Source organism: Xiphophorus maculatus, chromosome 22 (assembly GCF_002775205.1).
Source record: "Xiphophorus maculatus strain JP 163 A chromosome 22, X_maculatus-5.0-male, whole genome shotgun sequence".
NCBI classification, from domain to species: Eukaryota; Metazoa; Chordata; class Actinopteri; order Cyprinodontiformes; family Poeciliidae; genus Xiphophorus; species Xiphophorus maculatus.
Window position 1 is genome coordinate 15,193,791 of NC_036464.1, and position 17,414 is coordinate 15,211,204.

General features: G+C 40.6%; 1 protein-coding gene across 13 annotated transcripts in view; it reads left to right on the top strand.

Moving 5' to 3' along the window:
- LOC102234689 (paired box protein Pax-2a) overlaps positions 1-17,414 on the top strand; it is a 34,405-nt gene that overhangs the window by 1,531 nt on the left and 15,460 nt on the right. For 3 of the 13 annotated variants that reach the window (XM_023326954.1, XM_023326950.1, XM_023326960.1), the window contains exons 2-8: positions 307-484; positions 990-1,010; positions 1,416-1,613; positions 4,645-4,730; positions 4,843-4,962; positions 5,889-5,933; positions 16,702-16,877. In XM_023326954.1, coding sequence (XP_023182722.1) covers positions 307-484; positions 990-1,010; positions 1,416-1,613; positions 4,645-4,730; positions 4,843-4,962; positions 5,889-5,933; positions 16,702-16,877 — 824 coding nt within the window. The remainder of the gene's footprint in view (positions 1-306; positions 485-989; positions 1,011-1,415; positions 1,614-4,644; positions 4,731-4,842; positions 4,963-5,888; positions 5,934-16,701; positions 16,878-17,414) is intronic. The other 10 variants (XM_023326956.1, XM_023326952.1, XM_023326958.1 and 7 more) reach the window with 6 other exon arrangements.

Here is a 17,414-nt window from a genome sequence, read left to right on the forward strand (position 1 = left end):
ACATGTGCTAAGCTGCAGAAGGAGTGATACTCATGGAAAATATTGTCTGATTTGCAAGAAGATATGTTTTTTATATTAATATAACATTGAAATGTTCAGTTATTAGGGTAAGAGTTCCATGAATTTCATTATTATTATTATTATTATTATTATTTAATTGATTCATTAGTGTCTATAAGTATGTGCTTTCTATCCGTTTTTAGCATTAATAGTAACCTTTCACTTTTGAAACGGCCCCTGCATACGCAGCAGTGTGTGTCCTGTCTGCAGGTATGTAATGTTATGTCCCCCCTCGCGTTGCTGTTGTATCCCACGCAGGGCACGGCGGTGTGAACCAGCTCGGCGGGGTGTTTGTGAACGGCAGACCCCTCCCGGACGTGGTGCGGCAGCGGATAGTGGAGCTGGCCCACCAGGGCGTCCGGCCCTGCGACATCTCCCGACAGCTACGGGTCAGTCACGGCTGTGTCAGCAAAATCCTCGGCAGGTAAAAGAGAGGGGGGCCCATCATCGAGTGTGTGTGTGTGCGCGTGCGTGCGTGCGTGCGTGCGTGTGTGTGTGTATGCGCGTGTGTGTGTCCAGCATCTTTTTAGAGTATTTAAATGCACATCCCGCCCTGTCTCGGCTTCAGCCATCGCTGGCAGAGGCAGGTCGTTTCTTTCCTGCCTTCTTTTCATTTTCTTTTTTGTTGTTGTTTTTCTCCAAATATTTGGCGGATTTTGCCACCTCGCATGAGAAAAACATAATGTCAAAATAAATAAATAAATGAATACATACATAAATAGCTGGAGACTTTCTTAAAAGTGAAGAAGTAAACTTTAATAATTACGAGAAAAAAAATAGAATGTTTTAGAAATGAAAGCGTATCACATAGCCTACATTTTATTCAGACATTTTTACAGTTAATACTAGCAGGAAAACAACGCCTGCAAGCATCTAAACCAGCTTCTTCTTAAGGGCACCAATAATTTTTTGACATATATTTTTTTCAGCTATCAGAAGGCATTTCAGAGGTATTTCATTCCACACACACTGAATGTTTTGTCACCAACATTTACCAATAGGTCACGGTGGCATTTGGTGCATGCTGCTGATAGTGGTGAAAATTAGAAATTTAAAAGTGTGCTCTTAAAGCGTTTGTTCTGTTCTGTCTGCCCCGCTCATATTTTATTTTAATTACACTCTTTTTTTTTTTGCTCGCCTTCCAGCTGACACTCAATTAGCCCCAAAACGCTCCCAGGCCAATTAATAGATCCTATTTGTGGGTAATTGTTTGCAGTAAATGTGCATAACTGCAGAACTCGATGGAATAAGCGTTGAGAACATGTTTAAAAAGCCACCTTTCTTATTGAGCATAACATTTGAAGTTGAACGGAGGCGGGGATCCATTCAGGAAGGCTCACTCTGTCCCCATGCAGGTACTACGAGACCGGCAGTATTAAACCGGGAGTCATCGGGGGCTCCAAACCAAAGGTCGCAACGCCGAAAGTGGTGGATAAAATCGCGGAGTACAAGCGCCAGAATCCCACAATGTTTGCGTGGGAGATAAGAGACCGACTCCTGGCGGAGGGGGTCTGCGACAACGACACAGTACCCAGTGTTTCATCCATCAACAGGTAGGCGGAAAAGGGTTTCTTTTTAATTCATTAGAGGATTCAGTGACACAATTTGACCCGAAAGTGCGTGAATTCATCGTCAGTCAAATTTATGGTTTTTAATTTGGTAGGCACTTTTTTTTTTTTTTAAAGAAACAGCGACTTTAAAAAAAAAAGAAAAAAAAAGAAGAAGAATAAGTAATACTATTAAAGACATATACTCTGGCTGCACATATCTGGCGGCCGAGCCCTGTTTCGAGGGTGGTCTCACATGTGCAATTCAATCCCTCCAATGCGTGGCCCTCCACAACACGGAGGCAGCGTGGGGCCGCGAAGGATCACATCTGTCTCGATAAAAACCGATCGATACCTGCGTAACCAGATCCAGAGGCTGAGGGAAATACCCGAGTCAGGCGCTCAATACACGGACCACACTGTCAAGGAGGCGGCTGCAGCGTCCTCACTGCCAGTCAATATCCACGTCGTCCAACACAATATATGTCAAATATAAAATTCAGATTATTATTATTATTATTGAAAAAGAGGAATACGAAAAGAATTTCACAAATAAAAATGATTAGACTGTTAAATACCTATTTAGATACCAATTTTTCACTCGTTGCGGGACAGTTTTGGAAAAAAAAACACACAATATTTTTAGGTGGAAGGTTGCTGTTTAAAAACCCACAAGAAGGCTACAGAATTAAAGGAAAAAGTCCCGTAGTGCATGCAGTGATGAACTTTACTTAGGAGGCACTGTTCCAGAGAGCTGGTCCTCAGCATTACATTTTAATGAGCTGAAAAGAGTCTCATAACACGTCCAGCTAAATTCAAGGGGGGGATGAAAATAATGAAGGAAAACAAGAAAACGACGCTTGGAGATTATTCAACAGGTTTTTAAAAGCGAAATACGGTGAAGTATAATTCTCTGTTGCTCTGTTTCAAGTTTCTGTTGGAAGCATTGATGATGCGCTGCTGTGAGAAAAATGCGCCGACAGAAATTGTTTTCCAGTTTGTACGTTAATAATTAACAGCACGGGTTACAAGCCCAACAACTCTAAGAATCCACTCTGAGTTTTAGTCCTCTGATGTGTTCAGATATAAAACATGTGACCTGCTTTAACTTGATCAAAACGACAAAGGTGAATTACAAAGCATGAAACCATTCCAGGCGAAATGGTAACGGTGCAGAATAGGAGTTGGTGTTGTAAGAAGATTCTTAGAGGATGAATTAAATGCATAAAGGAAAGGATATAGGAAAAAAAACCCTGGTGGTGGCCTGTGTCATGAAGTGTCTGGTTTCTGCTGTGTTTGACTGAAGAGCTTTATTTTTAAACATATTATTTCTTCTGTGATTTATAAAAGATTACATAAAGACAGGGTTTCTCTTTGTTTTGTAGTCCAATGCCCCTTTGGAGAAAAGCACCAATAGGAGGCTTTCCATCAACATTGATCATCATAATTATATTTCTTTTGCTTGATATACTCTTTTTTTTTTTTTTTACACAAGAGCCAAACACCGAAGTCATTAACTCAACCACCCAGATTGCTTTTTCAATACGAACAACACACAACTCGAAACTAAGTCCTTGAATTTACGAGACTCCCTCAAGTCATGAGGTCAGATAACTGTTGTGGTGAGATGTTGGAAATTCAAATAAAATATTGATGTGGAGTTTTCTGGAGGAGGAGGAGGATGAGGAGGAGGAAGAGGAGGAGGAGGTTGCTTGTCTTTTGTTGCCCTGCCTGAAGGAGAGAGTGGTGGAGGACATAGGGAGATAATGTGGAGAATGAAAAGTCTTAGTTTAACCCTTTAGCTGATGGATTCCTGGTCACTTTGTGTGTGTGTGTGGGGGGGGGGGGGGGGGGGGGGTGTCAGTCACATCATCTGCACCCTTTAAAGTCTGTTCTTGACACATGTTTGCAGCCAGATGTAATTCCATGTGGGATTTATGTCTCTGTCTGTTAATCAATTATCTCATGTTCTCCTGACTGTCAAAAGATTACCATAGTCATGGTTTAATGCGATCATGTCTCAGAAGAGTTACAGCAGACTTTTCATCATGGCAGCATGATTTGGGGAAAGTTTTTCTCCTTTTTCTCGTCAGTTCAAATACATTTTCTGCTTGTTTCTTTCTTACCGGTTATTATTTCAAAGCACAGGAAAGGTTAAAACACGTTGGATGTGGTGTTGGAGCCATTCAGACCCTATTGCTAACCTGTCACATTTAATTTGTGGATCACAATTTGCATGTGCTGTTTGTCTCCCAGCATCTGTCGTCAACTTTTCTTTCTGGGAGTTCCAATCAATAAACTCTGAGCACACAGAACTCCTGAGTCCCGAGTTTAGCTTGTAAAAAGAAGAAAAAAAGTACGGCTCAGAGATACAGAAATGGAGGAGAAGATTGGAGAAAGAAAAATGAAGGAAATCGAGGAGAAGTGGAGTTTGAGAGTCAGTCGTTATGAGGTACAGTAAAGCAGCGCTGGACAGAAAAGAGAGGAGAAATGAGAAAAGAGGATGGAGCTTTGAGAGATGGAGAGAGAGACAGAGAGAGAGAGAAGAAAAGAGAGTGTGTGGTGTGCAGGAGAGGGAGATTATTAGAGTTGGCCAGGTAGAGCCAGTGAAGCTGATCATTGAGGTGAATTGATGTGATTTCATGCTTTGTTTGCAAGATCATTCAGACCAAAGTGCAATGAAGACTTTCCCGCCACATCACATCTTACTTGTATGGGGGACTTTATCATATTTCTAACCTCAGAATCCAACTAGATTGAATCCACAATCTCCAGGGGCCAGCCCTTATTCAGCTGCACACAAGGAGCAGAGAGATTGGCCCTAAAGCCCAGAGATTGGCTATTTGTGACACGGACAGGCCCTCATGTGAGGATACAAGCAGGCCCACAAACGGCAAGAGCGCTTTGTACATGCACAGACATAAAGTGGACGTGATGCAGCGTGTTTAAGCGTCCGAGGCCGGGCCGGTTTGATGTGAAATCTCCGCGCCGTGGAAACTAGCATTGATTGATCCATGTCTGTTGTTCACTTTATCAGGATTATCCGCACCAAAGTCCAGCAGCAATTCCACCCGTCCCCTGATGGATCCGTCACGCCGCTCTCCACACCCGGCCACACCATAGGTGAGCGAATGAATAAAGCAGATTAGAGGACAGTCAAATAAGACAATCGCTGTTGCTGAAACAACTCGGAAAACACACGAAACACACACACTAACACAGCTTTCTACACCAGTGCCCAGCACAGCCTCGCCTCCCGTGACCAGTGCCTCCAACAATCCCGTAGGATCCTACTCCATCAACGGCATTCTGGGTATTCCCCGCTCCAACGGCGAGAAAAGGAAACGGGATGATGGTAAGGAAAAACACAAGATCCCCTTTTGTTTTTCATCCTTTTTAATTCATCTCATCTCTCTTCTCTTACTTTTTCCCCCCCCTCTGTGTGAAGAAGATGACATTTATGACAGTTCTGCAGTCAAGAGAGTGCTTCTGTGTGTTGTCTCCAGTGACTTGTTATGTTGTTACATCAGGCAGACCCGAGTGTTCAAAAGAGCGCTGTGATCCAATCAGTTTCATTTTTACCATACAGATATATGGCAACAGAGCAGCATCTCTATCTGATACCACTGACACTGCATATAGCTGTCATTACAACTCTAATCCCCCTTGGCGAGTCATCAGCATTGCTGCCTCTATACCCATAAAGTCTCAAAAGGCAGGAAAAAAATCTTCTCTGCAATCTTGATTTTATCAGTGAACTTCTAGTGGTTTAATATTTAGCACTACATAAAAACTTTAAGGACATTTTTTTTTTCTGATTAAAAAAAAGACAAATAAAACGTGTATTTTACAGCTAAGAAAAGCTGAGAATTGGCAAGAAAGCAGATGTAGATACACTCAAAGATTATGTGGAAGGTTTTCCAGTCCAAGCCAGGATGTTTTTTTTTTTTTCTTCTTCTTCATTCCTGGGCAGAGCAGGAGAATGGACACACAATGCCCGAGGGCTAATAGATTATCGGTTGTGCAAACAATTGGCTTTTTTTAATGCCTATGAATTAACATGTCCCTGGTGGAGGCCTGAACAGGTGTAGGAACAGACCGGTGGAGGCAGGGCAGGGGCTATGTGCTTGCGTGTGCTTGTGCGTCTTTGTGTGTGTATGTGTGTGTTTGTGTGGGCACATTATTGAGGTTGCTGGTTGGGATGATGTGGTTAAAAATGATCTCAGAGAGCACTGATGAAAACAGGCCACTTCCTTTCCTTTTATGTTTCTGTCTCTTTAGTTCTCTGGAGTGGCAACCACTTGGATGGAAGGAAAATAGGACATTGTAAGTTGAAGTTAGACAACCTTATTTCTTTTATTTTTATTTTTTTTGCTTTGCTCAATCAATCAAACCACACATCCTCTACTTTCACCTGCAGTGTATGTCTTTACTTATTCATGTTTTGCTCATAAAGTGTGGCAGGAAAATATGTTTGTTTTTTATCTAAAATAAGTTTAAAAATACTAAGGTAAAGTTATTGCGGAAAATAATATTTTTCATCTAAAGAGAGACAATTCAATACTAATCTACTCTCTGGGTTTTTTACATTTGATAGCTGAGGTTTTTATGTTTATAAAAAAGTAGAAAATTCTGTATATTCTCAGCAATTGTTTAGATGTCAATCCTTAAATTAACAACTGTATTGTGTAGTTTCTATGTCTGGACATATTCTCACTTTTTTTAAATAGTGTTTTTTTATTAGTCAAAGTTCTCAACAATGGTAATTGAATTGCTTAAATTATATGCTAATGTATTAAGCTAAGCGCTAACATGTTTCAGCAAAATACAATTTAATAAAGACCCAGTAGTAGATATTTTATAGTGGATGTTTTATAGTAATATCAACTAAAGAATTTTTTATACTTTGTTACAACTTTATGCAGACAACAATGGTCTTTATTTTGTTTTGAAAAAAAAAACATTGACGATGCATTTCGGTAGTTGTACCCTAAATTGTAACTGTTCTCTGTAGGTACATGAGAACTGCTTTAGTTTGCGGCCATATTCTAACTTAAGGTTAATTCTTTAATTAATACATCATTTTTTAAAGTTTTAAAATCATTGAGGTAATAACTCAGCTGCCAACTGAGCTTAGCCTGTAAATGAGTTGAATCATGTGTAAAAGTATTAAACTACAAGACAAAATGTCTCTGCATATTTTAAATCCTGATGGCGCTCTTTATAAAAAAAGATTTGTACCGTCCTTGTTCGGCTTGTGTCACAATGTCGTCAGCTAGTGCTTCTTGTGTGACTGAAGTCAGCAGTTGCCCTTTCAGGAAGAAAAAGGTCCCCATTACTGCAGGGCTGTAGAGATAATGTAGTGTGACACGCGTTATGTACACCTGGTCCCCCGTAAGATGAGCCTCAGGGACGCGGGTGCCATAAGAGCTATTAATCTGTCCTTGTCATGTGTTATTGCAAATTAAAAGTAGCATGTTACACTGGACAGCTCACGCAAGAGAAGGAAAAAAAATTGTTTTGTGAGGAAAGTAGGGATAAGGGAGGTCCTGGCAGACTCGATAATAATGGAGCCGGGATTAGTTCTAGGATTTGTGGATGGGTTTGACTCCCACCTTTTGCCTGGAAATGTGTTTGTGTGAGAGTTTGTGGCTTCAGATGCTCTTCGCATCTACAACACAGTGACATTTAAAAAGAATTTGCAATTCTGCAGAGAAAAGCTATTAATTCACAAATTAACGCCCTCCACCCCCCTTACGCCCCAGTCCCCTCCCTCTATCTTGGATGTGCAAGCTATTGAAAAGACAAAAGAAATAGCCTTAAGGGGGAAAAGAGAGTCTCGGCCCTATCTATGGAGAGATTGGTTTGCATGTCTGCAAGCAGTGATACCAATTATGCCAGGGCTTGGAGTATGCGTCTCAATGCACATCTTCCTTTGCACCATCCCCTCCCTTCCACCATCATCGCCACCACCCAGCTCTGAATCCATCCATAGCCAGATTTATTTGTGTATCTCATTACGGGGAATGGAATGATGTTCCTGCCAAATGCATTAATAGTAAAGTAGAGGAAATTAGCCTGTTGTACAGCATGTTCTCCCTCAGTCATTTAAACCTATAGCTTGTAGTGGAAGCCAAGAAAAGTCAGAGAGGATTGGGTGACAACTGCTGAGTGTAAAAAAAATAAAATAAAAGTTTCTCCCATTCAGTTACACTTTCAGGACTTAGTGCCAGGCCATTTCCAGACTCAAAGTTTCATTTAATCTTTTCAAGGAAATGGATATAGTCAGAGCCGGCCTAGGATATAAACAAACTTTGAGATTTAACAAGGCCCCCACTGAACTTGGAACCCAAAGCAGACTTGAATTCAAAAAGGACAGATTTGTAACTGTATACATACAATGGAAAAACTTCAAAACTGTAATGCTAATTATTCATTTAATTATTTTTTTTTCTATTTCTAAGTAAATCAGTGACAAAAAACAGATTTTTCTAGAAATGCACCAGTATTACACTCAGATTTTGTTGATCAGCTATGATCAGTAAACAACATAGCAAATACTGAAACATCAGATTTTTTACTTAAAAGAGCTCCCAGCACTTTCATCTGAAATTGAATTTAAAAAACAAAGTCTCAGGATTAGGACATATAATCTGATCATAAATCGGGATAGTCTTATAATTCCTAATTTTTGTTGTTGTTGTCAAATATGAAACAATTACATCTATCAAAGAATATGAAGCACATATTTCCTTTCTATGTTTTGCAGTATTTTTAAAAGAAAACCAAATTTGGTCAAAATTTCAATCTGCAAGTTTCAGGAATAAACAAAACTGGTACGTCTCTATGTTTTTCCCCATGGCTAAAAAAAATTCATCTATCTCCCCGAACTCTTGAACACTTACAATGGGTTTCAAATTAAATTCTGATTAGTGACCCGTAGAGCAACAGTGTAATGTAAATTTAGTGCTCTCCTGGTCGCCTGACCTCGACAATGTTTGCAGTCAGGTTGATGTGACCCAACGGCGCGCTTTCTTCTCATGGCTGGACGGAGCCCAGCGGAGCTCCTGGGAGGACAGGCAGCAGGGAGCTACAGTGATAAATTATATTGAGAAAGCAAAGGTCATAACTTGTGATTGTAGCGTGGGTGTGGGATGAGTGCAGAAGGGGAGCTGATGAGTGTGTGAGAGCTGAGAAAGAAATACAGCCTCTTCATTTACGACAAAAGAACGATCACGGTCAGCTACCTGAATCATATCAACATCGCTCAAAGCCTTGAGGGGGGAAAAAATGCAATTTAGATTTGTCCACATTTATGTTTGGCTTTTTCTGAAATTTTTTTTGGAGTGAATCTTTTAACACATGTGACCCATTTGTGGAGTTTAAATCAGTTAGTGTACGGATTTGAACCTGGGCCTACACTGGTTGACTAGTCAAGCCTCTCCATGACAATGAGTCAATAGAGGATCACTTTAAAAAATAAATGCATCCAGACTGAGACAGAAAAAATGGAATCATGAGCACCATAATGGCTGTGATGGGGTGTGCGTGCGCGCGCGTGTTTGAGAGTGTGTAAAAGAGGGAGAGAAAGAGAAAAGCGCAGGTTTGAGAGGGGACCACAGAGCGTAACATAGAGACAAGAAGCTGTTAGGGCCCTGACAGTAGACGAGGCACAAAAGAGGTCCACACTGCTTTCCTCCCCCTCCTCCTTTCTTCAACATTTCATTTCTTCTCCCATTGTCCCTTCTTCTTCATCTGTCCTTAAACGGCACGGCTGCTCTGGACCACATGTATTGCTGTAAACAACACACAATGAGATCAGTTTGAAAAATACAATATAATAAAGTGGGGACTCACTTGGTGGAGAGGAATCATGTCAGAGAAAAGTCAATTATGGGTAGCAATGCTGAGAATTAATGGAGCGACGCGTTGCTGCGCACAAGAAGGGGAGAAAAAGGCACGGGAAAAGTAGAGAATTCATTAATTGCATTCCAGAAATACACACCCATGCAGGATGGCAATGCTAAACGACAGGCTGGTACAGAGGAGGGAGATGAAAGCAAAAGAGGACAAAAACACAGAATCGGAGATGAAAAACGAGTCATATTACCGACCCAGGGGTGCAAAATTGGGCTTGTTAGCAAACCATTCTCACATTAATTCAATCTTGGATTAAGATTTCGGAAAAAACAAATCAACTGAAATCAAAAACATATTTCTGTACTTACAAGTGCATTCTCTATTCCATTGGTAGCATTTACATTTTAGCAATGAAGACACTTGGACAAAATGATCCAGAAACCAAATTCAGCTTAAAGGATAGTTCAGGACCGTTTTCAATTGAAACTTTTTATAGTAACACATATGTTAACAAGAACAGATGATTAGATCCATGAAATAATAGATATTCTGAAGACTTGACTTCAGCTGAAATTACTTAAACAGTAAGCTTCAGATTTAATTGGATGAAAAAGACTTTGCAACAGTTCATTTTAGCCAGAAAGTATACAGTTAAAGTATTTACGGTTGAAACAGTTTTCAAAACCGCAGTTACCTTGCAGGCTGATATCAGCACAAAAAACAAATGTTGATTGAAAGTAATACTGAAGATATGACCAGCTGCTAGCTTTTTTACTAGAAGTAGAAAAAAAAGAACAGCAAAAGATGGAAATTTTAACTGTGTGTTTTCTTACTGGAGTTTTCAGAAGTGAGGCTTTGCTAAAAGATTAGTCAGTTAATGTCTTACCTGCAGTAGGTAACTCTCTTTATGTCTGAATTTATTTAAAATCCAGATTAGCTGGTCCAGGAGGCTGAAGCTAATGGTTATTCCAAGAGGTGCCAATAAAAAAAGAGATTTTTACACCTTAAAATAAGTCTAAGGTGAAAAAAATGTCATTGTGGTTCATGCAAACACGGTTTTTGACAAATACTTTATTGTTTGAGAATTTTTCCTTTGACAGTGCTTAATTTAAAAAGAGACATGTTCAAAGACAAATCAAAATAAAAAATAAGTACAATGTAACCCACATATGTACGAGGAAACTTTAAATCACTCTTATGTTTCAAATGGAGACCCGCTACTGCCTTCAAATCCCATGTAAAAATCGGAGACTTTTTTTTCATTGGATTTGAAGGCAGGAGGACGAGCGCTATCAGTGATTCACCTCTGGGAAACAGATACTGAGATCAAAACATGTGAATGGTTCCTGGGTCTTATTAAAGAGAACAGTATGACAATGTTCTGCATGCTTCTGTTTATTGCAAACTCTCTGAGCCATCTTCAAAAGATAAAGTCTAAATAAAATGTTATCAACACCTCCTCAGTCCTTGCAGTGAGAGCAAATATCAAGTCAACATCGCTGTGCCTGCTGACTGTCAGTACATTGGTTGGTGGTGCTGAATCGAATTAATAAAGCTCTTAAACACGCCACAACATAACAGGATCTTAACAGCCATGGCAGTGTTGCTGCCTCTCTGCTTCCCTCCTCCCCCCCAACCATCACCACCCCACCCAGCTCTCTCCTTTCCGCTTCAGAGGTTTCATAAATATAGCTAGCTTACAGGGAAGGAGTGTTCACCCTCTGGGTATACCGGTTTGTTTGTGCTTGCTCTGTCTTTTTTTTTCTCCTTAGCTCAACAGCATTTTAAAAATCATCAACAAATGATCCACAATTTGTGATAGCATCATTTCACCTATCAGCGCAGGACCAATACGCGAAGGGCTGGCTCGCAGCCTCTGATCTGGGAAAACCCCGCATGTCATTGATTTATGGAGCGTGCCGGGCCGTGTGTAGGAATTCATTTGCCTTTCAAACAAGCCTCCTCCTCTAGTCTTCTCTGAGTTATCTTATCTCAGGAACAGGAGAGATGAAAGAAGGACATTTAGTACCACTGTGCTACACCAAGTCTGTTTTGTACTTGCAACTGTAATTATATGAGCGTGTGTGCTTAAGTTTTCTTGTGATGCCTTTTTTACTTGTTGGTGCATCATCCACGGCACCTTAAAACGAATCTTCATGAGCGTCTTGACATTCTTATCAACAAACAAGTTGACACGAAGGTCAGAAAGCATCACTTTAAGCTGATCAAAGAAACCGTGTTCCGGATCTAAAACGTGTGAGCGTCACTGTGGGAGATTCTTGTTTTTATCTCCTCACACGGCGGTGTTAAAACAAAGGGATGCAGTCAGCTGGTGCTTTGGGAGTGATAAGAGAATACCTGCTGAGACACCCGAAGGGGTTGAAGAAACACTAGAAGAAAATGAAACAAACCAACCAATGAGACAGTCATACCCACACACACACACACCCCCAGACACACGCCAACAGGCAGACTTCACACTCCACTTGACACACTGACTGTCAAAAGATGGATCTGATTTATTTCACCTATCTCATAATATATGTAAAACAGAAATCTTTTATGACCAATTTTAGAAGCATTAAAGCTTGGATTTGAAAATAAAATGGCAAATCTGTACGTTGCTTATATTTGCTTAAGTTTTAAATATCCATCCATCCATTTTCTTTACACCCTTGTCCTTAGTGGGGTTGGGAGGAGTGCTGGGTTAGCGAGACATGTATGGGTGAGAGGCGGGGTACACCCTGGACAGGTCACCAGTCCATCGCAGGGCAACACAGAGACAGGATAAACAACCATGCACACACACACCCATGCCCCCCACACACCTAAGGAGAATTTAGAGAGACCAATTAACCTGAAAGTCATATTTTTGGACTGTGGGAGGAAGCCGGAGTACCCGGAGAGAACCCACGTATGCACAGGGAGAACATGCAAACTCCATGCAGAAAGACCCCGGGCCGGGAATCGAACCCAGAACCTTCTTACTGCGCCACTGTGCAGCCAAGTTTTAAATAGTGTAAGAAAAAATAAGAGGTGGAATTAATGATTAGCTAACTCAAATAATGGTGTACAAGTCAAATAGTAGGTTCCTAAATTAACTTTTATAGATATTATATAGTGTTGCACAAGTTTATATCACAGGGAGAGCACCAAAGTAAATCCCATCATGGAAAGTAGGGTCTTATTTGTTCACAGGTCGAAAGGCGTGAAGAAAATTGCTACTTATATACTGAATGATAAACATTGCCTATTGATTACGATTGACTCATACCAGTAGATATAGAGTTAATATTTCACAATTTTTGAAGTGAACTTCCATTAAAAGACCTTTCCTGTAGAACTCTATTTGCATCTTGATTTAGTATGAATCCGGATTAGTTGGTTTTTATAACTGAAGCTAGGGATTTTCACTTCAACAACCCTAAAAAGCTGAAAAGGTACAAATCTGTTATAGCTATTTATTCAGATACATATTTTGAATTTTATAGCAAAGGCACCTAATATTTACAGATAAGCTAATGATTGCCTCGGTGGGAAGTGGAAGTAGGGGACAGTGGGATGCCATTGATTTTCTTTTGTGAAAAACATGTGGAGAAAAGTATGTAAATCTTTTCTGGACACAGTGTGAAAACCAAAAATAGCAGTTTTGGGGAACGATAGATTATTGATTGTTTTCACTGCCTCACTATTAGATCAACAAACATTTGACGTGTCTTGGTTTCACAGGACTGTGATTAGTGGTGAGTAGTTTTAGCATCTTCTTCTATGTAACTGATCAGCTAATTCTCTGTAAATATCAGTCCAATAGATAATGAGGCTGAAAGGTTGAAGATTCATAAAATAACACTTGTGAGTGTCTTCATTTTGTAAATTACTTGGTTTCAGACACGGTAGCGTATTGCTAGCTCAAGAGGTGCCAACACCTTGGACCTCTACTGTCTTAAAACAACTTTAGTTTCAAAAATGTTTTAGCAATTTATGCAACAGAGAAGCCAGTGATTATTTAAAAAAGCAACAGAAGCCTATGAACCTCAAATTATCTGTCTAAGTGAAATGTGCAAAGAAAAGATACTGTAACGGCTCATTTCCACTGAGGGGTATGGCACAGGTTGATGCAGTTCAGCACGCTAGCTTATGGTACAACATATTGAGGAGAGCATTTCCACTAGCAGCTGGACTCTCACGGGGCAGGTGGGGTTAAACCCAAATTCTAACACACTCTAGTATGTCTCAGCCTTGTCATAATCAGTGATGTATTTCTTTCTCCCAATCTGTGTTGTGTATTGCCAGGAGCTCCACTCTAACCACACTGTACCATTGTCCTATGGACCTATAACAGAACGGGGACCATGAATGGTGCAGTATGGGTCAGCTGAATAAACTGCTTTTACAATGGAAACAGACAAAACAGCCTACTTAACCGCACCGACCCATGCCATACCCGTCAGTGGAAACAAGGCAAAATGATATCCATAAATAAGTTCTTAGTAGAAAAAAGTAAGTCAGCATAAAAATCAATAAATACATGTTTTGTCTTCAGCACTTATTGCACTCACGAGGGTCACTGATGGTACACCCCCACCTCCCTTTTCTCATTTAAAAAAATAAAAGGCTTTTCTGTCAATAATTTTGACACTTTAAGAATTCTAGAGTTTTACATTGGAGCTTGTTTAAGCCCATAGAAGGTTCTTTTGGTCTTGATCCATCTTGGACTCTCTCTCTATTTCCATCTTATTTAAATGTATTCTAAGTAAAGAGCTATCTACTGCAGGTAAGGTATTAACTGCTAATGACCTTCTCAGAGAGCCTCACTTCAGAAATCCTGAACTACGTCATTACTCTCTCTGTTTCCCTCCATGCCAGAGACGACGGCTTAGTTTCATTTAGCAACACCACTGCACCCTTTCTCCGAGAGCTGTTGGGAAATGGAGAAGAGCTAAAATATGTTGTTAATTCATGGTTGGAAAAACACGCATTGTGGGAAAAATGCTATTCCTCTATCAATGTTACCCAAGGATAAAGTCAAAGTACTGTATTTTAGCTGCAGCCCTCTGATCTACACTCCACTCATTCCCAATTGCCGTCCTCTATTCCATTCTCTCAATGGATCTATTTCTCGGAGCGAATCGGGTTCATCCTCTGGCCTCAGCCATTGAAAAAAGGTCAAGCAGCCGAGCAGAATGGCAATAACGCCCCTGAAATGGTACCATCAGTGGAACATGATTGATCAATTGAATTCCATAGCACAGAAAAATGTGGGATTAAGTAGAGTATTATACGCACAATGAGTTGAGGCATGATGTTCATTCCAAGTTCATTTCGCCTCCCTCCTCTGCGAGCGGATCAGGCAATCAATAGCGGCCTTGCATATCATATATCACCGCTGCCTCGCCCAGCAGAGAACATAATCTGCTGCAAATTTAGAATGACAGATTTGTACGGGAGCTGAAGCCCTCATCCGCTGTTGGTGGCGCAGTGTTAGAAGGAAAGGGAGGGTGGTGGGAGGCAGCCAGGAGAGTGCAGGTTCCTGGAATACTGGGCTGGAGGTTTTAGCTTAAGATTTTTTTTTTTCTTCGTCTTCGTTCAGAGCTCAGGACATAATGAGTGAGCAGAGGGAGAAGTGCAGTAGTGGCGGCAGGCTCCCTGCCTGGGTTGATAAGGTCAGAGATCAGAGGAACCAGGAAAGCATAGGCTCATTTGTTTATATAGTATGTGACCAAGTGAGGAAATGCATACGCTTGCCCTTAACGCCCCATCCTCATTCGGTGCCTGAATGTTGCATCCTCGCTTTGTTCTGCTTTCCAAAAGACAGGCAATATGTGGGGGGATGGAAAGAGAGAAGAGGTGCGGGTAATATGTTCAGGAGGAAATAGTTCAGTTAAATAATGGCTCTCTATTTCCCAGTGGCAGAATGAGAGGCTCTGTATGTAATCGGCAGTCCTACTTTTCTCTCCTGAAACGCGCTCTCCCTTACAAGTATATATTTGCACTGAAGGTAATCCATCAATTACCACAGACCTATCAGATGATGACTGTGCTGATGGTGGGATTGGGGGGCACTCGGTGGGGGGGATGGAGTTTGAGCGGGCGTTTGTGTTTGGAGAGCAAGAGAAAGTAACAGAAAAACAAAGAGGGAGATAACAGTTTTTCCAGCCACCCCTCTCAGTCTAGTGAAGCTAAGAAAATTTAGAGCCATCTGAGTTTTTTAACTTTGCATTTTGCAGCTTTGACCTGCTCAAGTCTCTTTTAGCTGAATCAGATTTCTCTGTAAGAACTATGATATACAAAGATATAAAAGCAGCACTGAATATGTTTCTTTAGCCCCCCTGTCAGTTGAGGTAACATCGTCCCGCAGTGTTAGTCACAGTAAAACCCTGTTTTACAGTTAATTAAAAAAAAAAAAACATGAATACAGAGTTAATATCTTAATATGTTTTTGCCATGTTTCATTGTAGAGTAGCAGGAGTAGCATGTCTAACATCACAGAAACCTCAACTGCACATAAACTATGAGATTTACAAAAAAAACATTCAAGCATTCCTCGCCATCTCTCATTCAGGTCTCAACATGACCTGGAAAATATGTCCATTTTAAACAGCTGTTCTTGAATTGCTGTGCCTCCTCTGACTTTAGTTTAATCACCTTTATGTGGAGCACCATGTGGGGTAGAGCAGGTGCACCAAATGAAGTGAGTACGGTCGTCAACACAGTTATTCCCCGGTTTGATTTCTACCCCTCGGCAAGACTTCCCACTCTCTCTCTGCCCTTCTTTCTGTCTCACTACTAATAAATAAAGGTAATTAGCACCACAAAAAATCACATACCTCAATGATACGTAAAATTATCTATTCAGGGTGTTACCCACCTCGCACCAATGATGTCTGAAGATAACCATCATCCCTCTCCACAGCAGTGGGTATACAAATGGAAGCCTTGATGGATAGCTAACCTGGATTCCCTAACTTAGTAACAGTGTTCACAGTGAAGAGTGTTGTTATCAGCAGGACATAGTGTGGAATATGGTGAACCCACCATGTTCCAATTAGTGAACATGGTGGGTTCACTAATTGGAAAAATGTTGGATTTTCAAGTTTCTGACTAATCTGTCCCCAACTGATTTCTATATACCACTATAAAAGAAATGGTTTATTTAAAGTAATGCCATGTGAATAAACTGGTAATGTTTATTCACATGGCATAAACACTTCCTCCCCCTCTTTTTTTCCTTCAGATGGCTCAGATGGCTCAGGCCCTGGCAGTGACTCTCAGGGAAGTGTGGAGAGTTTAAGGAAACATCTGCGAGCAGACGCCTTCACCCAGCAACAGCTGGAAGCCCTGGATCGCGTGTTCGAACGACCTTCTTACCCTGATGTCTTCCCCACTTCAGAACACATCAAACCAGAGCAGGTTTGTCACTTTCTACAAAATGAATGTTTTCATTTTTGATTATTTGAGAATGGCATTTGAGCTGTCAAATAGGACAAAATACAAAGCAGGTTCCTTACTTTCCAATGCCTGATGTTCTCTTTGTTTACCAAATTGAAGAGAATGTCCAGGAAGACCGAAGATTAGAGGTGGACACAGACTGGTGTGAAAAAATATATCACATAGGTTATAAAATGTTTTTACAAATATTAAAAGCTTCCAGCTTTCATAAAACTTTAAGAAAGTTGGAGATGCCATAAACAATGCCAAACTCATTATTGCATTTTCTCCTGTTCTACATAACAGAGAGCAACAGAAAACTTCCTCTCCCCCACCTGTTGCTGTGATCCACCAGTCAGCTGCCTAAAAGGAAGCAGCCACACAATTACAATATTTAAAACAAAGACATGTCACTTTTATTATTATAGCTAAGCTGCTGACTTTACCAGAGAATATAGGCTGTCTAATTCTCAAGCTACAATCAGCTAACTTTCTGTGCAATAAACACATAAAAACTTC